Raw genomic sequence first — 26,222 nt, 5'->3', positions numbered from 1 at the left:
TGCCAACCCCCTCTTCCAACCATTCCAGTGGGAGGTCGTTTGTGTCACTTTCTGGAGAGGTGGAATTACATCACCACCGATCAGTGGGTGATAGCAATAATTGCACACGGTTACCATCTCAACTTCCTGACTCATCCTTCCGACTCCCCACCTCTACAGGCGTGGAGTCACACAGATCATTCTGTTCTTTTAGAGCAGGAAGCTTCTCTTCTCCTACAGTCAAACGCTATAGAACCCGTTCCTCCCTTACAACAAGGACTGGGGTTCTATTCCAGGTACTTCCTGATCCCAAAAAAGTCAGGGGGACTTCGTCCGATCCTCGACCTCCGGGCCCTCAACAAGTACCTTTGCAAGGAGAGATTCAAGATGGTAACCCTGGGCTCGCTTCTCCCTCTGCTGCAGAGAGGGGATTGGCTATGCTCTCTAGACCTGAAAGACGCATATACCCACATTGCAATCACGCAATCTCATCGCAAATACCTGCGTTTTCTAGTAGGCCGAAATCACTACCAATATCGAGTGTTACCTTTCGGCCTGGCATCCGCGCCACGGGTCTTCACCAAATGCCTCGTGGTGGTTGCAGCATTCCTCAGGAAGGAAGGTGTCCACGTCTACCCCTTCCTGGACGATTGGTTAGTCAGGGCCCCAACCCAGCAGATTGCTCAGTCCTCCCTGACCCTAACCATTCAAACTCTGCTATCTCTAGGGTTTCTTGTCAATTACGAGAAATCCTACTTAGTCCCATCTCAAATCTTATCCTTCATTGGGGCAGACTGGACACCTTACAGGCAAAAGCCTTCCTTCCTCATCAACGAGCTCAAGCTCTTGTGTCCCTAGCTTGCCAGCTGCAGTCTCAACACACAGCAACAGCTCGCCAATTCCTTGTTCTACTGGGACACATGGCTTCCTCAGTTCATGTGACTCCCATGGCTCGTCTGGCCATGAGAGTCACACAATGGACTCTACGATCACAATGGACCCAAGCTGTTCAGCCTCTGTCCTCCATTGTTCGCGTCACAAACATGCTCCGTCTATCTCTTGCCTGGTGGGCGAATCAGTGCAACCTCCTACAGGGCTTGCTCTTTCTTCCACCAGATCCCCAATTAATCCTCACCACCGACGCTTCCAACGTCGGTTGGGGAGCCCATGTAAACAATCTACAAACTCAAGGACTCTGGTCACTAGAGGAAGCCAAACACCAGATCAATTTCCTGGAGCTGCGAGCCATTCGCTATGCTCTCAGGACTTTTCAAACTTGCCTGTCAAACCATGCAATTTTAATTCAGACAGACAACCAGGTGGCCATGTGGTACATAAACAAGCAGGGAGGCACAGGCTCCTTCCTTCTATATCAGGAAGCTGCGCAGATTTGGGCGGAAGCCCTCTCCCACTCCATGTACCTCAGTGCCACCTACCCGCCGGGAGTAGACAATGTATTGGCAGATCAGCTAAGCCGTGTCTTCCACCCACACGAGTGGTCACTCAATCCTCTGGTAGCGACCTCTCTGTTTCACAAGTGGGGTTCTCCCCACATAGACCTCTTTGCGTCCCCTCAGAACCACAAAGTGGACAATTATTGCTCTCTCATTCGGAGCCAGCACTCTCGACCGAGAGATGCATTCTCCCTCAAGTGGACAACCGGTCTGCTCTATGCATTCCCTCCACTTCCTCTTGTGTCAAAGACTCTCATGAAGCTGCGTCAGGACAAGGGAACTATGATCCTGATAGCACCGCACTGGCCCCGCCAAGTGTGGTTTCCCATACTCCAGGATCTCTCCATCCGCAGGCACATTCCTCTGGGAAAGGACCCGCATCTGATCACTCAAAACGACGGATGCCTCCTCCATCCCAACCTCCAAGCCTTGTCCCTGACGGCATGGATGTTGAAAGGTTAGTCCTTCAGCCATTTAACCTTTCAGATTCAGTTTCTCGTGTCCTGATAGCTTCACGAAAGCCTTCCACAAGAAAATCGTACTCCTACAAATGGAAAAGGTACACATCATGATGCACTTCTCAGGCCCTTGATCCCCTTTCCTGTCCAATCTCTAGATTCTTGGACTATTTATGGCATCTATCAGAATCAGGCCTAAAGACCTCTTCCATTAGAATGCATGTCAGTGCGGTAGCCACCTTCCATAAAGGTATAGGGGGTGTTTCTATATCAGTACAACCCCTTGTAACACGCTTTCTTAAAGGCTTGCTCCATTTGAAGCCACCTTTACGTCCTCCGGCCCCATCTTGGGACCTTAATCTGGTTCTTGGTCGCCTTATGAAGCCACCTTTCGAACCTCTCCACTCCTGTGACCTAAAATTTCTCACATGGAAAGTGTTATTCCTTTTGGCTATCACTTCCGCTCGCAGGGTTAGCGAGTTACTGGCCCTAGTCACCTATCCGCCTTACACTAAACTCCTGCAGGACCGGGCGATACTCCGCACTCACCCTAAATTTTTACCTAAGGTAGTTTCGGAGTTTCACATCAATCAATCCATCATACTACCTATCTTTTTTCCCAGGCCCCACTCCAACTCCGGGGAACAGACTCTGCATACCTTAGACTGTAAACGTGCTCTAGCCTTTTATCTAGACCGTACAGTTTCTCACAGGAAGAGCACTCAATTATTCGTCTCTTTCCATCCTAACAAGTTAGGACAACCTGTGGGTAAGCAGGCTCTTTCCTCCTGGTTGGCGGACTGCATTTCCTTTTGCTATCAGCAAGCTGGCATTCCTTTCCAAGACCGTGTCAAAGCACACTCTGTGAGGGCCATGGCGACTTCAGTAGCACACCTTCGATCGGTGCCGCTTCCTGACATCTGCAAGGCTGCCACCTGGAGTTCACTCCACACATTTGCAGCCCACTATTGTTTAGACAAAGCTGGAAGACAGGATTCCATCTTCGGCCAATCTGTCTTGCGTAACCTTTTTCCAACATGATGTACCAACACCCTTCCACCTTCCCGGTAGGGTGCGGATGCCCTTCCCCAAATTCCACCCCAGTTGTTGTGCCTGTTGCACGCCGTTGGGTACATTTGGTGTAAGTCAGGACATCCTCAGCTCGGTACTCACCCATTTGTGAGGACAACCATCCTGCTTGTCCTGTGAGAAAGCAAATGTTGCTTACCTGATGTAACAGGTGTTCTCACAGGACAGCAGGATGTTAGTCCTCACGAAACCCGCCCGCCACCCCGCGGTGTTGGGTTCGTTTTTATTTTATTTTTCGGCACTGCCTGTAGCTTTGAAACAAGACTGAAGGGAGACCCCTGCTGGCTGCAGGGTTAGTGCCGTGCTGGGCATGCCCAGTAGGGGCCAGTCAAAGTTCCTGAAACTTTGACAGAAGTTTTCCGTGGTTGGGCTCCATCCTCGATGTCACCCATTTGTGAGGACTAACATCCTGCTGTCCTGTGAGAACACCTGTTACATCAGGTAAGCAACATTTGCTTTCTCTCTGAGCTTTCCCTAGAACCAGATACTCGCTCCTCGAGGGCCTATACATTCCAGTTCCTGGGCTTCTATTGGGACATTGTGTGAGTGTTACCATCTGCATACCCTGCCTACTCACTATATCTCAGTTTCTCTACAGCTCAGTCTCCAGGGATCACTGTTCCAGTATCTGAGGGACTACAGCCCAGCCAGGCTTTCCAGCTCACTACTGCCATCTCTGGTAGTTCAATATATTGTTTAATAAAAGAGCTAGTGTGTGTCTGTCTCCAAACTCTGAACCTGACCGCTGGTCCCTCTCGGGATCTTCCCCCAGGGGCGTGGTCATCTGCCACCGGCCCAAGGATTCACCCACAACTATAACATAGACTGCTAACTCCCTAGTAGATTCTGAACAGATTGATAACTCCTATCTGATTGCTCCTCCCATCAGGCAGCAGATAGATAACATCAGAATCCTGTGATGAATCGTCAGTCCAAGGATTATAATGATCTACCTTCACAGCCCTCCCCTCATGCTGAAAGGACATGCGTACCCTCCACTTCCACTCATTTCAAAGACTCTTGTGAAGTTGCAAAGGGACAGGGGTCTAATGAATATTATTTATTTATATACCGACATTTGATCTGAGATATCACATCCTCAGAGGGCTTACAATCTAAGTTTGTACCTGAGACAATGGAGGGTAAAGTGACTTGCCTAAGGTCACAAGGAGCAACAGTGGGACTTGATCCCTGGTCTCCTGGTTCATAGCCCACTGCTCTAACCACTAGGCTATTCCTCCTTGATCTTGACAAATGCTGTAGGAAAATGGTTAGGTTGCAGAGAAAAGTGCATGCAACATTGATTGATGAATCTTCTACATATACAGGACCTCCAGAGGACCTGTCCTTTATTAACTTTGTAAAGGAGATGTCTGAAATGGTTCCATTCCAGTTTCAGACAGAAGAGAATTCTAGACATCAGATGCTAGAGCTTCTACAATTTCTCGATGCTCCAAAGGAAATCATGTCCATCCCTATTCATGACATTCTTTTGGACCTTTTGAAAAGAAACTGGGAGCACCCTGTCCCCAGAGGGCTTACAATCTAAGTTTGTACCTGAGACAATGGAGGGTAAAGTGACTTGCCTAAGGTCACAAGGAGCAACAGTGGGACTTGATCCCTGGTCATAGCCCACTGCTCTAACCACTAGGCTATTCCTCCCTTGATCTTGACAAATGCTGTAGGAAAATGGTTAGGTTGCAGAGAAAAGTGCATGCAACATTGATTGATGAATCTTCTACGTTTCCACACTTCACCCGCGAAGCATGTTGGAGTAGATAGAGGCACAGTAGTCTTGACCGTCACTTCTGGCGGTGTAACTTCTTTACCTGCGGTAGTCGGTGTATTCATCTGTGCGTGTAACTGGTTAAAGGCGAGAGTCAAGTTGTCCAACGAATTCTGTTGTTCGGAGATTCGCTGGGCCAGGCCCGGAATGTCCTGCAAAGCAGTGAGCTGAGCCGAATCCATCGAGTTAGCAATCTGTTATGGTTTTGAGGTGTTGGAATGGATTCTTGGGTACCGCGGTGATGGTCAAGCCCACAGGGAGGAGCCCCGTGAGGAGCCACAGTACTAGGTTAGACTCTATACACGCAAACACAGAGAATTTGTATTTATTATACAGCTTGGTGGTACTACCCAGGAGGGGCAGCAGTGAGGTAACTTAGTAGAAAGCAGTCCAGGGGTCCTCAGCAGAGGAGACCAGTCCCACACTCGAGTAGATGGTAGGCAGCGCAGGGTAGTAGAAGAAGTCCTGGATGCAGATTCTGACCGCTGAAGCTGGAGGTGAGACAGACTAATAAGGTTAGTTACTCACTAAAGTAGATAGCTGTATTGATGAAGATCCTGGCAGGCAGAAGTAGATCAGTAAGGCACAAGAGTAGGAAGAACAGGCCCTCGAGGAGCGAGTACCCAGGTTAGCGATGAATTACCCCGAAGGGCAGAGAGAAGGCTTCCTGCGGCAGCAGGGAAGTGGCAGAGCAGCTTAGACCGGAGGCAGTCCAATCCTTGCTAACTCAGTTTGTTAGCAAACGAAGGGCAGACTAAATACCCGGATGTCGTGACGTCACTCAGAGGGGACGCCCCCGAGGTTCCCGCCATGACATGGATAAAGATGTGGGTGGCGTTCGCGCGCGCACCATAGGAGGCCCTCAGGAAATCCATGGCGAACACCGTTGCCGTAGCCATTCTGGGGACACCGGAGAGAGCGGCTTGAAGACGCGGCAGCAGCCATCTTCCCAAGGCTTGAGGAGAGAGAAGGAAGAAAGGTGAGGCACAGAGGTCGAAGCCATCTGAGACCGACGGATGCAACAGATAGTGGATGACTACCTGGTTCATAGTGGCACAATCTACTCTCCATGTATGCCAGGACCTCTGATCAGCTGACTGATGGACCAGAATGCACTCTAGACCTGGCAAATAATGACACCACCTCTGACCTTCCTCCTTTCTTTTGATATATCTGAAAAAATGTTTTTGTTACCTCACTTGACTTCTTTGGCAATCCTTTGTTCCACTTTTCTTTTCTGATTTTCTTTCCCCATCTCCTTCAGCGTCACCAGATATCTTCCATGTGTTTCTCTTTTTGGGAACGTTTGTATTTCTTGAAAGCTGTTCTTTTGCCTTTTTTTTTAAAATAACTTCCTTTGAGAACTGGATCCGCTTCTTTCTCTCTAACTTTTGTTTACTTTTTTGACACAAAGGTGTGTTGCCTTTATTATAGCTCATTTTTAATCTGGTCCACTGTTCCAGCTCTCCCATCTTCTCCAGTCTTCTAGCTCCTCAAGATACATCCCCATTTTACAAAAGTCCCTACTTTGAAATCCAAAACTTAGATATTCATGTGACTTCTCTCCATCCCAGCTGCTATAACGAACCATATTGTCAATGTCTGATGATCACTGGGGCTCAGGTGAGCACCTACTTAGATATTAGAGATATTATCCCCATTTGTGAGCACTAAGTTGAGTACCACTCCCTCCGTTGTAGGTTCCATCACCATTTTTTTGAGCAGAGCTCCTTGAAGGGAATCTACTTCTTGCAGATTCTGCAGTAGGAGTTCTCCAATCCACATCTGGCAAATTGAAATCTTTGAGCAACATTTCTCCTTTCTTTCCTACCTTTCTGATGACTTCTACCAGATCTCTGACAAGTTCTTCTGTATGTAAATGGAAGTACCATCTTCTTTTTTAAGACAACCGATAGCACTTCTTCCATAAACACATGACCCTTGCATTTCACTTGCTTGGGTATTGTTTTTCACATAAAGAGCTACTCCACCCCATTTCTGTCTACTTTGTCCTTCCTATGGCCGTATTCCAATCATGAAGCTCACTGAACCATGTCTCTGTAATAACAACAATGTTCAAGTCCACCTCCACAATTAGAGCCTGCATATCTGGGATCTTATTGCCCAGACTATGAGCATTTGTGATCATTGCTTTCCAATTTTTTTTTTTTCCTTCAGCTTGCTGATCGCCCCAATCACCTTTTCTGCTCTTTTACTTAGGTGTACAATGTTGAGCTGACTGATTGTATTTTCTTCGGTTACGAATGGGGTGTTTTGTGTGCCTTGGGCCTCAGCCTAGCCCCAGACGCGTCTGTGACCAACTCGAGGGTTGACGGCGTGTCCCAGCATGGCTGAGAGTCTGACCCTCTACCAGGCCTGCAAGCTCCCAAGGCCAACAACAGGATGATGTTGGAAGTTGAATGGTCCTCCGACCATTCCAAACCCTTTCGGACCTGCTGCGTGGAACAGCATGGAGCAGCAGGCCTGGCCTGAGGTTGAGGGCAGGCGGAGGCCTAGACACGTAGACAGGACTATGATCGATGCGACGGCATCACAGACGAAGACACTTGGGTTGATGCAATGACATCACAGACGAAGACACTTGGGTTCATCCAACGGCATCACCGACGAAGACACTTGGGTTGATGCAACGGCATCCATGAAGAGAGGAGGAACTGACGAAGTCCAGACGAGACGAGAAGCTGGGCGGAAGGACACTGGCACTGTCTCTCAGGGCGCCCTACTCAGGCCACCCGTGGGACTGAGTCGCGGACCACCCTGTCCCACTGTGCGCCCTACACAGCCCTAGGAGGCTGGTCATGGACCACGAGGAGAGCGGGACAAGCGCAGGGAAGATCCAGGCTAGGAGGAACTCCAATGACGGAGCCGATGTCATCCGAAGCTCCACCTATGCTGGCGGGAACAGAAGCTCAGGAACACAGGGACAATTCCCTCCTGCAGGCCATTCCATTCTCGGGCACACATCATCCGAGAACCACAGCTCTACAGGATCAGAAGGCTCAGGAGCACTAGACAGAGACGCAGGGAAGAACATCCGGACAGGCAGGCACATCAGGACGTGGAAGATCATGAATGGACATCAGGACATGGAAGATCATGATGGAACATCAGGACATGGACAGGGACCTCAGGCAAGACATCAAGATACGAAGACGTGGTACGAAGGCAAACGAGAAGAGACGAGGAGCTCTTCAAAGAACAGGAGACCTTACAAGGCTCTGGCAGCAGAAGCCTCCAGAGAGAATGTCACTCTGATGCAAGGCCAAGACAGACTGATGGAGCAGCTCTTTATAGGGCTGAAGCAGGAAGTCCACTCCCTAGGTGGGGCCAGCACACTTCCTGTGCCTGGCCCTTTAAATATAGCAGAGAGGCACATGCCGGCGCCTAAGGAGCAGCAAGAGAGCTGTGCAGGACTGCGGACAGCGGCCTGCACCGACATCAGATGCCAGGAGTGCAGGGCTGGGCCTGAGGAGAAGGCCCGATGACGGCAGCGGCTCTGGCCGCTGCAAGGAAGCCCCGGGGGTGGCTCCAGCCACCACTCGGCCCGGGGATGCGGCCTTTGCGCCGCAAAGATGGTGGAAAGTCGCTGGCTCCTCCTCAATAAAGAGGGATCTCCGGGGCGGCCTCCTGGGCCGCGTGGGAGCAAGTAAGTCTGCGGCTTCCAACCACGAGGGCAGGCCCGACGGCGGCGTCTTGACTGTGTCGGGTAGCAGCGGCAGCATGATGAGTGAGCCTGCTGGCGGGAAGGCCCGTGGGCAGGAGTTTCATAACATCTTCTTTCACTTTCTATCTTGCTTGGGTATGACCTGCCAACTTCATTGGCCACATTCCACTACCTCCGTCCACTAGTTTAAATGCCTGATAATGTATACCCTGAATTTCTCACTTAGGATCCAATGTATCTAAAACCACTTTCTTTACATTGTTTTTAGCCATATATTGCAATTATCTATATGGCTTAGACTTTTCTTTCTCTTTCCATGAACAGTTAATACCTCATAAAAGGCAATAGTTTGCCATGAGTCTAATCTTCTTCCCTAAATTTTGGAAATCTCTGTATTGCTTGGATACCATTTCTAAGTAGGTAATTGGTCCCCAGATGGATGATAACCTTGGTATCAGAGTCCCTATTTTCTTCTATAATTGCATTGACAACCTGGTTTTCATTTCTGCCAGGATCCTGGAAGGCATTTAACTGTTTTGTTCCCATATAAAAGTTTCTCAGGTTAGTTTCTCTGATGACTGAGTCTCCCAGCAGAAGAAGCTTTAATTATTTTTGATAACGTTAAAGGGTTTCTGGGTGCATTGGGTGACTTTTTCCCTTTCAGGCAATACTTCATTTTTTATTGCTGGAGCTTCTTCATTTTCCAGCGTAGAAAAGGCATTAAGTAAAGGCATTTTATTATTTTATTATTTTATTTAGATTTTTATATTCCGCTTTTCAACACTTCAAAGCGGATTATATTCAGGTACTGTAGGTATCATTGGAAAGAGTGGGTGTCTCTTTATCACAGGCCTTATTCTACCAAAACCCTCTGTAATCTATTTATTCCTGGATGTCTGATTTCTCTGTGGGAGTGGGAGTGGGGGTGGATATCCTGCATGCCACACACTAGGGGAAATTGGATGTTGAGTCATAGGTCTTGTTCTACAACAGCCCACCATAAACCATTTATTCCTGGAATTCTGAATCCTCTATGGGAGCTGGGGAAGATATTCTGAATACTGCAAGGAAGGGAAGGTTTTTGAAAACTAGGCAGCTCCTTTTTTTATTGCAGACAGCTGAATGCAAATTGGATAACCCTTAAGTCTCCAAATGGTAGGCCTTGGGAAATAAGTACCACGATAGTTGCACTGAATAAAAGACATTTTGCTAAGAAGTGACTAATATACAAATTGTTAGAAAGGTATATGGGTCTTATATTTTTCATTTAACCTAAGTCCTTGGAAGAACTATTTATGAAAAAACACCCTAGGGGAGGGAATAAACAACTCCTGCAGATACAAGCCTCTTTTAATAAACACTGGAATTTAAAATAAAACATTAGCAAAGATTCTTAAATTCTATTTAGCTAGGAAAAAAGATTTCAAGAAAGGCAAACACAAACAGGTATATTTTAAAAGGAGTGCACGTGCACCCATAAATGCACGTATTTAGTACACAAACAAAAATACGCTTAATTTTATTTTGTGCATGCAAGTACATGTGTATTATTTAAATATTCCTACCATGCATATTGTGAAACCTTTATGTGCGTACTTACACAAGTGATGGGGGGGGGGGGGGCAGGGGAGAGAGAGAGAGACTGAGAAACAATCTGACACTCTATATATCTCACACTGTAAGAAGGGCACTTTCAATTCAGGGTGGGTTTTCGGGGGGGGGGGGTGTTACAAGGGTCTACAGACCCTTGTGCCCTAGGCAGACCAATGTAACACCAGCCCCCCAAAACCCACCCTGAGTTTAAAATGCCCCTCTTACAGTGGGAGATATATAGAGTTTCAGAATCTCTCTCTCTCTCTCTCTTTCTCTTTCGTGTTCAGGATCCCTCTGGCCCAAATTCTCCAGACTTGCATCTTATCAGGACCAGTAGTAAAGTTTTGCAAGTAACATGGTATGCATTGCATGTTCAGTCTTGCCAAATTCAGGGGTTATGCACCTCTTTTCTGCCTCCTTATTCTTGTTGCATGCACAGGTATGTACATACTAGAGATGTGAATCATGTCATCCATCGTCTTAACGATCGATTTTGGCTGGGGGGAGGAGGGAATCGGATCGTCGCAGTTTTAGGTTTGTAAATATCGTTTAAATCGTGTTTTAGTGTGCCGGGAAAACCGGCACACTAAAACAACCCTAAAACCCACCCCGACCCTTTAAAATAAATCCCCCACCCTCCCGAACCCCCCCAAAATGCCTTAAATTACCTGGGGTCCAGAGGGGGGGGTCCCGGTGTGATCTTTTACTCTCGGCCTCCGGTGCGTTGTAGAAATGGCGCCGGCGCTACCTTTGCCCTGTCATATGACAGGGCAAAGGTAGCGCCGGCCGTACGGCAACACGATTCGACTGCAGTAGGTCATTCCCGGACCCCCGCTGGACTTTTGGCAAGTCTTGTGGGGGTCAGGAGGCCCCCCCAAGCTGGCCAAAAGTCCCTGGGGGTCCAGCGGGGGTCCGGGAGCGATCTTCTGCGCTCTTGACGTCGGGGGACAGGAACCGAAATAGCGCCGGCGCCATTAACGCAGACGTGGCCCGAGAGTGGAAGATCACACCGGGATCTCCCCACTGGACCCCAGGTAATTTAAAGCATTTTGGGGGGGGTTCGGGAGGGTGGGGGATTTATTTTAAAGGGTCGGGGTGGGTTATAGGGTTGTTTTAGTGTGCCGGTTTTTCCGCCCTCCCCCTTCCCCTCCCCCTTCCCCCGATTTACGATTTTTGACGATAAATCGGGGGAATTCCTATTATATATCGCCTCTAACGATTTTGACGATTTAAAATATATCGGACGATATTTTAAATCGTCAAAAAACGATTCACATCCCTAGTACATACACACTTCCCGGTTTCTTAAAATTCGCGTTGCTCACAAGCGGCCCACATACGCTTCTATGTGGCCAATTTGGCACGAGCAATGCTTTTTAAAATCTACCTGAAATAGTGCAGAAACACTCAGCAAGAAAAAAAGCAAGCTATATTATGGGAAAGTTAAAATAAATTACATTCCAAAGACTTATCTGAGCAACAAGTTCAGGTGTGTGAGTCTCAGCAGAGCTATACATGCACCCTGCTTTACTTCTAACTAGATTAAACAGTTCCATGGCTGATGAACCTCTGCAGTGAAAGGGTGAATCATCAAACTAGGAAACTTCTGCAGATACAAGCCCTTTTTTTTCTTCTTTTAATAAACACAGCTAGAAACAGTTTAAAAATAACCTCCTCAAAGTAACTGGGAATCATCTGTCAAAAGAAGCAATAAAGAAAATTAATGGGTGTCCTATATTCCCCTAAAAATAACTATTTTTCATTTTCTATAACATTTTTGCAGTGCCATGCAGGTCAATCATCTTCCTTTCCAAGATTAACAGGATTCTCTTTGTTTTTTAGGAATGTTATGTGTGGAAAGATACAATGTGTACATCCAATAACTGCACCAACATTTGTTGGAAATGGTACCATTATTTACTATTCTCCCAAAAATATTTTATGCAAAGCTGTAGATTTTTTGCATGCATCAAACACCTTTGATGCAACTTGGGTAAAGGATGGCACAAAATGTGGCACTGATAAGGTAAATAAACTGAATAAAAAATTAAAAACTTTGAGAAAATATTCAATCACTGGTTGGCTTACAGAGTTTGCCAAACAAATTTGTACAGCTGACTTTGGCAGAATATTCAGCAGCACAACCACATAATTGAATATACCTGGCTATCTTAAATTTAGCTGGATAACTTTATTTGGCTAACTCTTGGACTATTCTACAGCACAACTAGAAACAGAAAAGTTATCTGGTTAACACTCAATATCAGAGTTAACCGGATAACTTATTTGGCTAACATAACTCCACCCCAGAACATCCCTACATTATCCAGCTAAACGTTAACCGGAGAAGCTGCTGAAATATTCACGTCAGCATTTATCCAGATAACACATCATTTATACAGCTAAATACCACTGAAAATGGACTCCTTTATTCTCTATACAATTTCAGACTGTGGCTCTTTATCTCATTATAGTTGTATATATGTTTGGAACTTGCTTAGAATTTAAGATAATGTGAGTAGTAAATTTTTAAAATTAAATTAGATTTAATTTTTCTTCCTTTTTTATGGTATGGGTAAGGAAAGAGAGAAGCTCTTTGAGACACTGTAAGAAAGAGAAAAATATTGCCACAGTTCATATTTTCTTCAGCCTTACAAACTGTTTCTCAGCCTTTTGGCTTAGATTAAATGTAAGATTAAATGTAAGATTTGAGCTATAAGCCCAGAGAGGTTCTTTCTTGGTCTTTTGGCTGCTATTGAGGGCTTGTACACACTGCTACCTGATCCCTCTTGAGGAGCAAAAGTATTATGACCCTGGCCAGAGAAGGAGGATTAAATCTCCTATTTAAATAAAAATCTTTGGTGTTTCTGGATTTACTGTTAACTAATTAATAATATTGTTCTGTAAATAAAACATTTGTTCTCCTGATAAAATGAGAAACCCCAGCAGTTTAGAAATATGTATCTGAGACAATGAAATGTGTGAACTAGGAAATTTGTATTACACATATAGAGGATAACTTTCAAAACTGCATGCTAGCACCCATATACATGCATATATGGGCTCACAGTAATATAATACTGAATTTTATAAACTGCATGGAAATGATATGCACAGGCTATAAAATACAAGTACATTTGTGAGCAATTGTATGTTAAACCACAAACCGCACAAGTTCTGACTTATCTAGAAAAGTAGTGGCACGTATTCAAATAAGTTTCAATTTATGTGGCTAAATAGCGGCACTTAAATATAGAAATAATGACAGAAAAGGACCAAATGATCCACCCAGACTGCCCAGCAAGCTTATGCCAGTATCTGCTGCACTGTGCAGGTTACCCCCATGTTTATCTGAAGTCAGGGTCTTCAGATGCTGTTTGAATCCAATTTTCCTTAACCATTGCCGTGAAAGCAGAGAGCAATGTTGGAGTTGCATCAAAGTATCAGGCTTAGTGATTAAGGGGTAGATTTTTAAAAACGGCGCGTTCGCGTACTTTTGTTCGCGCTCCAGGCGCAAACAAAAGTACGCTGGATTTTAGTAGATACGCACGTAGCCGCACGTATCTTCTAAAATCCAGGATCGGCGCGCGCAAGGCTGCCGATTTTGGGCAGCTGGCGCGCGCCGAGCCGCGCAGCCTGCCTCCGTTCCCTCCGAGGCCGCTCCGAAATCGGAGCGGCCTCGGAGGGAACTTTCTTTTGCCCTCCCCTCACCTTCCCCTCCCTTCCTCTACCTAACCCACCCCCCCCCCGGCCCTATCTAAACCCCCCCCTACCTTTATCCATGGATTTACGCCTCCCGGAGGGAGACGTAAATCCACGCGCGCCAGCGGGTTGCTGACGCGCCGAGACGCGATCCGGGGGCGGTTCCAGAGGGCGTGGCCACGCCCCCGAACCGCCCCGGCCCGCAACCACGCCCCCCGGCCCGCCCCCGAAAAGCCGCGTCCCGCCCCCAAAACGCAGCGCCGATCGGCCCCGCCCCTGACACACCCCCGACTGAAAACCCCGTGACTTACGCGAGTCCTGGGGATCTGCGCGCGCCGGCGGCCTATCGAAAATAGGCGTGCCGGCGCGCAAGGCCCTGCTTGCGTAAATCCGGGCGGATTTACGCGAGCAGGGCTTTTAAAATCCGCCCCTAAGGGTAGTAAGCGCCGTATCAGTTAGTTACTCCCATGTTTATTTGTTCCCCAAACCATAAAAGTTGGGGCCCTTTTATATTGCTTGCTGAATCCAATTCCCCTTTTCTCACTGCTGTTGAAGCAGAGAAGTTGCATTAACGGTATCAAGGCTTATTTGTTAAGAGTAGCAACTGTCACACCAGCAAGATACCCCCTGTTATCCCTGTGCTCCCTTTTTTTTTATTTCCAAACTCTAGCCCTTAGGGATCCACAGTGTTTATCCCATGCCCCTTTGAATTCCTTGATTGTTTTAGTCATTACCACCACTTCCGGAAGAGCATTCCAGGCATTCACCACCCTCTCCATAAAGAAATATTTCCTGACATTAGTTCTGAGTCATCCTCCCTGGAGTTTCATTTCATGGCCCCTAGTTCTATTGATTACTTTCCAGCGGAAAAGATTTGAGGATTGTGCATCATTAAAACCTTTCAGGACTGAAGATCTGTATCATATCTCCCCTGCACCTCCTTTCTTCCAGGGTATACATATTCAGATCCATCAGCATCACTTCATGACTTCCAATGTGTTGCGCCGGAGGTGGACCCTTGGGCCGAGGTGGGGTTAACGCTACCCAAAGGAGGAAACCTATGGGTCCCAACCGTCTGCAGGTGGAGAGGGCTGACGGATGGAGGCCGACTGGCGCTTCAACAATACCAGCCCTCGTTCCCCGTGGGTTGAGCCTTTGGGTGCCGGGGCCAGTGGTTGTCGATGGGTGGATCGAGGTCAGCACAGAGGCAGCAACTAGAGTCCCAGAGACCCAGGCACCAATAGGAACACAGTCTGACAGAGGGCACCCGAGCAAGAGCAAGCCAAAGCATAAATGAACCATGTCCAGGACAAAGGCTGAAGAGGCGTCTTTAAGCAAGCTGGGTTCAAGACTGGCAGCAGGCTGGAAGCAGTGGCAAGCAAGGCTGAGGACTGGATGAGGAGAGAGTCAAAGGACGGTCAGGCGATGCAGAGGTCCGGGGTTGGAGAGAGGCAACGGAGTAGTCAGGCAATGCAGAGGTCAAACCAGGTTAGCAATCCGAAGTAGAAACGAAGGAACAGGAACTCAGGAACAAGGAAACAGGAACGAAGACAATCAGGATCAGGAACTAGGAACAGTAGAAGCAACAAGCACTCGACTAGTGAGGGGACCTGTTGCAAAGGCAATTTGAGAGAGTGGAGCCAGGCCTTATATACCAGAGCTTAGCCGACGTCATCATCTGGGGCTGCGGCTGGGTTCCCACCGCAGCCCTATTAAAGGATCAGCTGTGCGTGCCCGCCTAGGGAGGGACGCGGCGTTGGTCAGGACGACGTCTCTCCACGGGCTACGTGGAGAGGCCTGACGCAGAGCATCAGGAACTGTAGCAGAGCCGGAGGCCCCAGGGGTGGCCCGAGGACAGAGCCGGTGGCCTACAGCCGCCAGAGACGAGGGACCAGGTACTGGATCACTTTGAAAGAGGTGAGGGGGCCGAGCTGCGGGTCTGCTGCGGCCAGCGCATGTAACACAATGCTGACCCCTCACCATTTTGGTTGCTCTTATTTGGACCGTATTTATCCTAACTTTATCCTTTTTGAGATTCAGGCACAAATATTGAACGCAGTACTCCAGGTGAGGCCTAACCAAGGACCTTTTTGTCCTTACTGGTTATTCCTCTCTCTATGCAGCCCAACATTCTTCTGGCTTTAGCTATTGTCTTGTCACATTGCTTTGCCATCTTCAGATCATCAGACACTATCACACCAAGGTCCCTCCCCCAGTCCGTGAGCATTAGTCTTACACTACCCATCACACAAATCTCATTTGGATAGCCGCACCCCAGATGCATGACTCTGCACTTCTTGGCATTGAATCCCAGCTGCCAAATATTTGACCACTTTTCAAGTTTTCTTAAATCACTTTTCTTTCTCTCTACTCCTTCAGGTGTGTCCACTCTGTTGCAGATCTTAATATCATCCTTAAACAGACAAAATTTACCTTCTATCCCTTCTGCCGGGTCACACACAAAGATATTGAACAGAATCAGTCCCAAAATCGATCCCTGTGGATCAATTAACACTGTTCTTTCTTCAGAGTAAGTTCCATTTACCATTATATGCTGTCCCATTATCAACTGTTGCATGAGCCGGCCACATGGCCAACCTCGCTTACTGGCATGGCAGGGCCCTCTGCTGGTTCCATCGTTGCTACAGGGAATCCCCGTCGCCATTCTCTGTAGGCCGTCCCCACTTGGGGCGCCGGCGCAGACGCTGGTTGACCAGTGCAACTCAGCAGGCCCCCTAGGCATGCGCGCTCCCCCAACCTTTAAAGGGCCAGTGGCAAGGGAGTGCCCGCGGCATGGGGAGAGGACATCAGGGCCAGGGGTATACTTAACCCAAGCCCTGGATCGCCTCTGCAATGGGTCCTTCTCCTTGTGAGCTGCTGGTTGCTGTGTGTTCCTGATCCTGATCCTGTGTTCCTGACTCCATGTCCTGGTCCCTGAGCCTGTCTCCCGCTTGGTTTCTCTTCTGGCTCCTGACCTTGGAACGTCTCTCAAATTCTGCTTGTCTGCTGCTTGCCCTGACCTCGGAACGCCTCTCAAATTCTTTTCTGCCGCCCGTCCTGGCCCTGGCCTATCTGACCTCTCCATCGCCTCCATTGTTCGATCTTCTTCTCCAGGAATTCTTGCCTAAGTCTTGCCGGCCCTGGCACCCAAGAGCTCAACCCACAGGGAACGAGGTCTGGTATAGATGAAGGTCCTGTTTGGGTTCCTGCTATGACCAGTTCCACCTGCTGAAGGTGGGGACCTGTGGGGGCCTCCCCTACAGGTAGCAACAACTCCACCTTGGCTTAGGGTCCACACCCCGGCTGGCAACAACTAATAGTTTGCAGAGGCCATGGACCCATCGGATCTCTCCGGTCTCCAGGCCATTCCCGGGTTGGCACAGAAGCTCCAACAGCAGCAGCAATGCTTTGAGATGGTAGCAGCCACCATGGACCGCCTCAGCGCACGTCTCAACACCATGATGATGGTAGCGGCCCAACCCGACCCTGCACCACCTATTCCGCTGGCAGCCTCCACTCTGCAGTTACTGGTCCTGCCCAGGTACGTAGGGACCCGAAACTCTGTCGGGGATTCCTGAATCAGTGCCACTGCCTTATGCACTTTTCCCTGCAACTTGCTCAGTTCCCCACCAGTGCAGTCAAGACCACATTTATTATTTTGCTTTTGGATGGCAAGGCCCTGGACTGGACATTGCCCCTGTGGGAACGAGCGGACCCTATGCTTCAGGATATCCAACAGTTCCAACGGGCTTTTAGGCAGGTGTTTGAGGATCCTGGGCGTTCGACCACCTTGAGCTCTGATTTGATCCACCTCCACAAGGGTGCCCGGCCATTGTTCGACTACGCCATTGAGTTCCGCACCCTGGCCTCGGAGTTGGCCTCGGAGTGGGAGGACAGTCTGCGGGCAATCTTCCTCGAGGGCCTGTTGTCACACATCAAGGATGAGCTAGAGGCAAGGGAGTTACTGGAGTCCCTGGATGCCCTGATTGATCTTGTGGGGCGAAATGACTGCCTCCAACAACATACCCAGGAACTGCGATCCCTGCGCAGACTCGTGCCCTTGGCACCTGCCTTCTCCTGTCCTCTTCTTTCCACGGCTCCAGAGGCGACTTCTCCTGGGTGGACCGACGAACCGATGCAGCTGGGCCAAACCCACATTTCAGCTGAGGGAAAGCTCCATTGGCACCGCCTGGGTCTCTGTTTCTTCTGCGCCGGTAGAAGGCACTTAGTGAATGCCTGTTTTCAGAAGCCGGGAAACAACCCAGCGTAGTCGCCAGAGAGGACACACTTCTAGGCTGTACCTATCCTTCCCCCCAATTGACACTTCCAGTAACCATCCTGAAGGACAGGCAGGAATTCCCCTCACTTGCTCTGGTGGACTTGGGGGCCAGGGGGAACTTCGTTACTCGAGACCTTGTAAGGGAACTGCAGTTGCCTATTAGTGCCCGTGATTGTCTTTTATACATTTCGTCCACCTATGGAAAGCTTCTGCCAGGGCACATCAGGTTCACAACCAATGCCCTGTGCCTGTGCACAGGGCTCCTGCATGAAGAACAAATTTTCTTCTAGGTCTTCAAAAAGGTGGTACACCCCATAGTCTTGGGGCTACCTTGGCTCCAGCAACATTTTCCCCAGTTTGACTAGGGAACCCTCCAGCTTGCCAGCTGGGGTCTGCTCTGTTTTGAGACCTGTTTACAGCAAGTTCAGCCTCTGAATGCTATCTCTCTGGTCACTACTCCCGTGGGCCTTCCTCCACAGTATCGATATTTCACAGATGTCTTCTCAAAAAGCAGAGCAGAGATTTTACCTGAACATTGCTCTTTTGACTGTGCCATCAGTCTGATGCCCAACACCCTTCCCCCACCCCGGGGTAGAGTGTACCTTCTTTTCCCGTCAGAGTCCACGGCTATGTCCCAATACATCCAGGAGAACCTTGACAAGGGCTTCATTCGACCTTCCACCTCCATGGCAGGAGCGGGGTTCTTCTTTGTCGCCAAAAAGGACGGCACCTTGTGACCTTGTATTGACTACTGCAGTCTCAACGCTATTACGAAGAAAGAAAGGTACCCTTTGCTGCTTATCTTGGAACTACTAGATTACCACAAGGCTGCCAAAATCTTTTCAAAGCTGGACCTGCATGGAGCATACAACCTCATCCATATCTGGCCAGGAGATGAATGGAAGACGGTCTTCAACACTTGGACGGCCATTACGAGTACCTTGTGATGCCTTTTGGCCTGTGTAATGCTCCCGCAGTGTTTAAGCACATGATGAACAAGATCTTCCGAGACCTCCTATACGTCTCAGTGGATGTCTATCTCAACGACATCCGTGTGTTCTCCCAGGACATCCAGAGCCACCATCAGCACGTGCAGGCAGTGCTGCAATGCCTCCCAGCCCACCAGCTCTATGCTAAGCTTGAAAAATGTTCATTTGAACAAGAAAGCTTACCCTTCCTGGGCTACATTGTGTCTAGCCAAGGCTTCCACATGGACCCCGTAAAGGTCCACTGTATCTAGGAATGGGCCCAACCCTCTATTCTCCGGGGGCTCCAGAGATTCTTGGGGTTTGCAAATTTTTACTGCCACTTCATTCCACACTTCTCCCAGCTAGTAGCCCCGCTGACTGCGCTCACCCGGAAGGAGTCCAGTGCCAGGACTTGGCCACCTGAAGCAGTCACAGCCTTCACCAAATTCAAGCAAGCCTTTTTACAAGAACCTTGTCTTCGGCACCCTGACCAGGAATGCTCCTTCATCTTAGAGGTGGACGCCTCCTCCCTAGAAGTGGGAGCAGTTCTAAGCCAAGTGGCAGATTCTGGGAACCTACGGCCTTGTTTCTCCTTCTCGCACAAATTCGCACCTGCTAAGCGCAACTATGGCATAGGGGACAAGGAACTCCTCGCCAATAAATTGGCTTTGGAAGAATGGTTGGAAGGGGCATGTCATTGGATCACTATCTTCACAGATCACAAGAACCTTGAGTACCTCCACCAGGCGCAGTGCCTCAACCCCCATCAGGCCCGTTGGTTACTCTTTTTCGCCCGCTTTGATTTTGAGCTTCGCTATCGCCCAGCCAAAAAGAATGATTGGGCAGATGCCCTCTCCCACTCTTTTCAGGCCGATGAAACTCCAGATCCACCAGCGTACATCATAGATCCAGCTAGAATCTTCTTAGCTGCTGGCTTGCCAATGCCCCCCAGGAAGATGGTGGGTCCCACAAGACACCAACAGAAGGCCTATGTGGCAGGACACTTGGGCCAGCGCCTTACCCTGGACCTACTCAAGCGTTACTACTGGAGGCCACGGTCATCTTTTGCCCTGCGTGGCAGGGCTCAGCAGCCTGACGTGTTCTCTTCGCGGCTGAGCCGCTGCCGGGGTCCTTGGACGGCAGGAAGGCCATCCCTGCTAAGGCCTGTGTTCTTTGTGGCATGGAGCCGCCCCCAGAGTTCCAGCGCAGCAGGGAGCCGCCACGAGCCAGCCTCCTTCCTCCGTGCCCAGAGCCGCTGACATCATCTGCTTTGGCACGGTCCAGAGGCCGCAGTCCCCGGGCTCTCCTGGTGGCTTGGAGCCACCCCTGGACTTCCTCTTTGCGGCTGGACACCACCTTCAATGTTGGGGCCTGCACGGCCCGACTCCGGCTTCTGCACTCCTCAGCGTCTCTGTAGGGCTGCTGTCCAGGGTCCTGCTGCTTCTTCTTTCTGCTTCTTAGGCACGGGCCGCGCCGCCTCACCAGGTTTAAAGGGCCAATGAGAGAGTGGGCCCCGGATGACCTCATTTCCTGGATCTGCCTCTTCAGCCTACAAAAGGCTCTCCAAGTCAGTCTTTCCATGTCTTCGCAAGGAGCAAGTTCCTCCCTGGAGCTTGTCCTCCTGGAGCTGGTCTCCTGAGGACTCTTGTCTCTGCTCCTGCTGGCATTCATCTTCTTCTTGGGATCCCTCTTCATTCCTGATCTCTTCTCTGGATGTTCCATATTCCGGTCTCTCCTGATGTGTCCAGTGTTCCAGCTTTCCTTGATTTTTCAGCATTCCCGACGTCCTTTGTCTTAGATGTTCCTGATGTCTTCGTCCCTCGTGGTCCATGACCAGCCCGGCTGGGTTGAGTAGGGTGCATAGTGGCCCAATGGTCCATGACCACCCCAGCTGGGGTGTGTAGGGTGCTGGTGGGTCTTTCCATCTGACAGTGCCAAAGAGTCTTCTCGTCCCTTGTCAGTCCTGCCTTGTTCCTGATGTCCTGACATCTTCCATGTCTGATGTCTGCCTTGCCTTGATATCCGTCATCCTGATGTCTACCCTTCCCTGGGCAGGTTCTGTCCTTCAGTGTGGTCCGTGACCAGCCCGGCTGGGCTGTGTAGGGCACCTGAGGGACTATGGCTGCCTGTCCGTTCCATCCTGTCTTTGGATTTCTGTGGTTCTGATGCCTTCTCGTGTGGTCCACGACCAGCCCGGCTGGGCTGTGTAGGGCGCCGGAGGAACATTGCTTACCTGGAGGTTCCGGACTTTTAACCTTGATTTTAGCCTTGCCTTGTCATGCCATGCCTAGCCTTGCCTTGCCATGCCATGCTTTGCCCTGCCTTGCCTTGTCTGACCATGCCTTAATTGCCTGAGTCTTCGTCTTCCTCAGCGCCTGAGTCTTGTCCTGTGCCTTGTCCTGTGCTGTTCGCCCTTGACCTCTGTCCAACCTGCTGCTTCTTGCTGTTACCCAGCAGCAGGTCCAAAAGGGCTTGGAGTGGTCGGAGGACCACTCAGAGACCACTATTGCGTTGGTGGCCTTAAGGAAGCATGCAGGTCCGGTGGAGGTCCCCGGTTCTCCAGTTCCCAGACAAAGACCATCTCTCTACAAGGGCACACAACTCTCATCCCGCACTGGGGAGCGCCCCCTAGTGCTCTCTCCCATCGCAGCACAACACAGTACACCAGATATCTAGCAGGAGTAAATATACGCAGGTAAAAGATTTACAAGTCACCTTGGCTGTTTGTAAAATAGACATTTATTTATTTTGGCATTTTATATACTGTGCGCATAAATGTTGGCCCACCCCTTTTTTACACTTGCAAATTTACTCTTGGGCCCCAATTTGTGCATGTATGTTGTGGATTTTACAATAGCATATACTCTCATTTTATCTGAGCATGTGCTATATTTTATGTGTGCATCTTTTGAACATTCATCTCATATATTGGAAGGTTACAGTTTCTTTGCAATATATCTATAATACAAATTACCACATAATACAATACCACTTCAAGATTCAACAGATTCAGAATGTGCAAGGTTTGTTGCAGAGCACGCCCTCAGGCCTGGTTAGGAGCTCAGAGACACGGTCCCATCTAAGGTAGGATGTGAGCCCTTGGGTCACAGCATGGCTCAGGAAGGAGCCCCAAGACACACCGCGAGAGATGAACTGGTATGAGCATGGGTGGAGCAGGAGCAAGGCTGGAGCGAAGACAAGACAAGGATTATCTGGAACAGGAAGAAGGCAGGCTCAGACTCCACTGGATCTACATGCACCAAAGAGATCCAGCAATTCAATGCTGATCTCGAGAGTAGCCCTCCAGCCACTTGATAGCCCTTCCGGATCCGCTGCTTGGGAACGACAAGTGCATGAGGCCAGATGGAGGCTGAGGGCAGGAACATGAAAACTCAGACGAAGACTCAGGATATTCGGAGGATTCAGATGTAGGCTTGGATACTTAGACGAAGACTTGGATACTCAGAATACTCAGAGAAAGACTTGGATATTCAGGAGACACGGACAAGAACTCAGGTTACTCAGAAGACTCGGAGGACTCCAACAAGGTTTAATGATACTCAGAAGACTCTGACAAGGATTCAGGATACTCAGAAGACTCGGACAAGGATTTCGGTTGCTCAGAAGTTTCAGCAAAGATTCAAGAGTCAGGCGAAAGTACTGGGTGAGGACTGCATCGCAGCGTGCCCTACACTACACAGCCGCCCATGGCTGGTCGCGGACCATGCTGTATGTGAAGCAGACTCCAGGCGAGGAAGTGAGTGGAACTTGAGACTGGAGCATGACGAAGATTCAGTAGAGGCCTGCACCGGGGTGTGCCCTACACAGCCGCCTGTGACTGGTCGCGGACCATGCTGAAGCGGAGCAGGTTCTGGCAGAGACTTAGGCATGGACAGAAGCAGAAACAAGGGAACGCCATTAACTGAGACAAGAATCAAGACTCAGGATAATCAGAAGCAAGGCATTAAAAACAGAAGTCTCCCGGAAGCTTGCGCTGCAGACGAGAAGAAGGCCTTGTACCATGAAGTGCCCTACACAGCCATCCCATGGGCTGGTCATGGACCACGATATGGCACGCCAAGAGAGGTGGAAAGACGAGGGACCTGGGAACTGGACAAAAAGCTGAAGATAGGATGAAGTCAAGACAGGAACATCGGACATCAGGAACATGGAACATGGCACCTCAGGACATGAGACATCTGGACATGGAACATCTGGAACATCAGGAACAGAAGACAGGCGATGAGGGAGCTCTGATGAGGGTCGAGACCAGGAACATCAAGGAGATGAAGTTCAGGAACACTAAAATCCATCAAGGCACAGGAACGAAGTTCAGGAACGAAAATCCATCAAGGCACAGGAGACCACGGAAGACCTGGATCGGAAGGAAGATCACAGACACTGTGCAAACCCAGTCAAAAGGCACTGAGGAATGGCAGCAAGGCCCTTTTATAGGGCTGAAGTAGAACAGGTTGATGACATCATCAGCGAGGGCCATGGGGCTTTTCCTGCCGCTGGCTCTTTAAATACCGGAGAGAGACGTGAGTCCGTGCCTAAGGTGAGCAGGGAGAGAAGACTGCGAAGGCGGTGTACCTGCCATGTGGAAGACCAGAGTGTTGTAGACCGGCTTTTTCAGGGGGGAAGAGTTAGCAATCTGTTGACGCTCACCCCACCAGGAGGGCAGAGTTAGCAATCTGTTGACGCTCACCCCGCCAGGAGGATGGAGTTAGCAATTTGTTGACCCTCACCCTGCCAGGAGGGCGGAGTTAGCAATCTGATGAAGACCAGCTCCCCAAAGGGGAGGAGTAAGCAGTCTGTTATAGGTCTGTTCCCCCAGAGGGGAGGAGTTAGTAATCTGTAATGACTCTGGATGCTGGATACGCCCGTTGAAGAAGGAGTTAACAATCTGTTAGTGATCCCCCGCCAGGGGGCGAAGTAGCACACTGTTACGGTTCTTGCTAAGGAGAAGCAATCTGTTAGTGCTCTGCTCCTCCAGAGGGAAGGAGTAGCAACTGTTATGCTTGTTCCTGTAGAAAGATGAGCCAGCAACCTGTATGATCCCCATGGGGAGATAGCTATGTGATAGGGATCAGCTTCCGCAGAGAGAGGAGTAATGGTCAGATGTGGGTTGGCTCCCACAGAGTGGCAGATGATAATACCGCTCTTGCTAGTGTAGGAATGACACCCAGTAGAATAGTGAATCCGTGGGCCGCTGGCAGATGATAGCGCCCTCAAGTGGAGATCCTGAGAGGGACCACCGGCTAGGCTGGATATTGAGACAAACACAGATAGTTCTTTATTAGACTGGAAGTAGAACCACCAGAGGTGGCAGTAGTGAGTTGATATGCCCGGCAGGGCTGAAGTTCCTCTGATACTGGAACCACAATCTCTGAGTTGCTGAGCTGTAAGGAGAGACTATAGTTAGTGAGTAGACAGGGTATGCTGGGCATAGCCAGTGGTAGATGATACACTTACAATTGTAGATCTCTGTAGTGTCTTCTATATGCAAGAGAGAGTCTTCAGTATTCAGGAACAGGAGCCACAGGAGAATACTGGTTTCTGTAAGCAGTCTGAAATAGAACTCACAATAACTGTGTATGAAATGGCTTCTGGATAGAAGAGAGGTTAGAAGAGATTTAGGAATGTAGGCCCTCGTGGAGCGAGTACTGGTTCCTGTCTGTTAATCTGTAATAACAATAATCACTATAAAAAGAACTGTATATCCACATAGATTATCCAGTAACATCAACACCCATTGGTGAAAACAGAATTTTTGTACTCATATAACGGACCTCATATCAATAGGCATGTAGTGTAATGCTAGATAGCATGTAGATAATGCGCCATTTAGTATAATCATGGGTCAATAGTGCATGAGCATTTTTGCTATGCTTCGTGAAATAGTCCAGGAAAAATGCAAGATAATGACAATGTAACATTGTCATTATCTTGGGATTCCCTGTTACATTGTCATTATCTTGGGATTTTTCCTGGACTATTTCACGAAGCATAACAAAAACGCTCATGCACTATTGACCCATGATTATACTAAATGGCGCATTATCTACATGCTATCTAGCATTACACTACACACCTATTGATATGAGGTCAGTTATATGAGTACAAAAATTCTGTTTTCACCAATGGGTGTTGATGTTACTGGATAATCTATGTGGATATACAGTTCTTTTTATAGTGATTATTGTCCACTGTTTTCCACTTGAAATTTTTCTGAGAGTCTATCTTTGATAATCTGTAATAACAATCCATAAGATATAGGTATGCAATATCTTCTGAGGAAGAAGAGAGTATGAGAAAGGAATTAGGAACATAGGCCCTCGTGGAGCAAGTACCAATTCCTATCTGCAATCTGCAATGGTAACTTACGATCGCCATACCTGCGATAACGTCTTAGACTGAAGGGAGCCTTAGCAATTAGGAACATTGGCCCTCGTGGAGCGAGTACCAGTTCCTGTCTGAAATAGGACTCACTGTGTTCACGTCTGCGATCGCCTCCAGGCAATAGTAGTCTTCTGATTCTTCGGGAATGTAGGCCCTCGAGGAGCGAGTACCGGATCCCGTCCAACAATCTGAAATCAAGAATAGAGAGAGTGGAGCCCCCGAGGAGTGGGTACTCCTGGTAAGTTTGAAAGGCTGAGCAGTGGAGAAAGGTTTCCCCTTAGCTGACTCAGATCGATGTTGTAAGTAGCGTGGACTGCCAAAGCAAGTCCAGAGGAGTTAAGGAGTTCCTTGCTAACTCGTTTAAAGGAGTTCCTTGCTAACTCATTTAAAGTGAAAATGGATGACATCACTACAGGGGGGGACGCCCCCAAGGTTCGCGCCCTTGCTGGTACAAAATCTGGAGCGCTCGCCCTTACGTCATCAGCAACATGGCATATCCGTAGCATCAAGCCAGGCCCGGGGACACCGGGTCCAAGAGGCAGGGAGAAGCCGCGGCTGCATCTGTCTGTCAGAGCCGAAGAAGAGTCGCCACAAAGGTTAAAGAGGGTGGAGCGAGGGCGAGAGATAGGCATGAACCGCAACACAGAGGACTGTGGCAAACAGCGGCGGCAGCCCTGCCGGTGAAGAAAGGAACAGAGTGCAGCAGCGGCTCCGTGCTGCGAAGAAGAGACTTCCCAGCAGCAGCGCTAGGGACTGCGGGGAGCCAGCAATGCGGTGGCCTTGGGCTGCAGTTGAGAATGGCGTCACAGCGGCCTGGCTGGCTGCAT

The 26,222-nt window shown here is 49.1% G+C and overlaps 1 protein-coding gene across 4 annotated transcripts in view; it reads left to right on the top strand.

The window, feature by feature from the left end:
• LOC115092720 (disintegrin and metalloproteinase domain-containing protein 9-like) overlaps positions 1 to 26,222 on the top strand; it is a 978,865-nt gene that overhangs the window by 769,202 nt on the left and 183,441 nt on the right. For all 4 annotated transcript variants that reach the window (XM_029603963.1, XM_029603962.1, XM_029603965.1 and 1 more), the window contains exon 16: positions 11,887 to 12,070. In XM_029603963.1, the coding sequence (XP_029459823.1) occupies positions 11,887 to 12,070 (184 nt within the window). The remainder of the gene's footprint in view (positions 1 to 11,886; positions 12,071 to 26,222) is intronic.

This window comes from Rhinatrema bivittatum, chromosome 5 (genome assembly GCF_901001135.1).
Source record: "Rhinatrema bivittatum chromosome 5, aRhiBiv1.1, whole genome shotgun sequence".
Classification (NCBI taxonomy): domain Eukaryota; kingdom Metazoa; phylum Chordata; class Amphibia; order Gymnophiona; family Rhinatrematidae; genus Rhinatrema; species Rhinatrema bivittatum.
The sequence above is the reverse complement of the archived record's forward strand: the minus strand, read 5'-3'. Positions and strand labels throughout refer to the sequence as shown.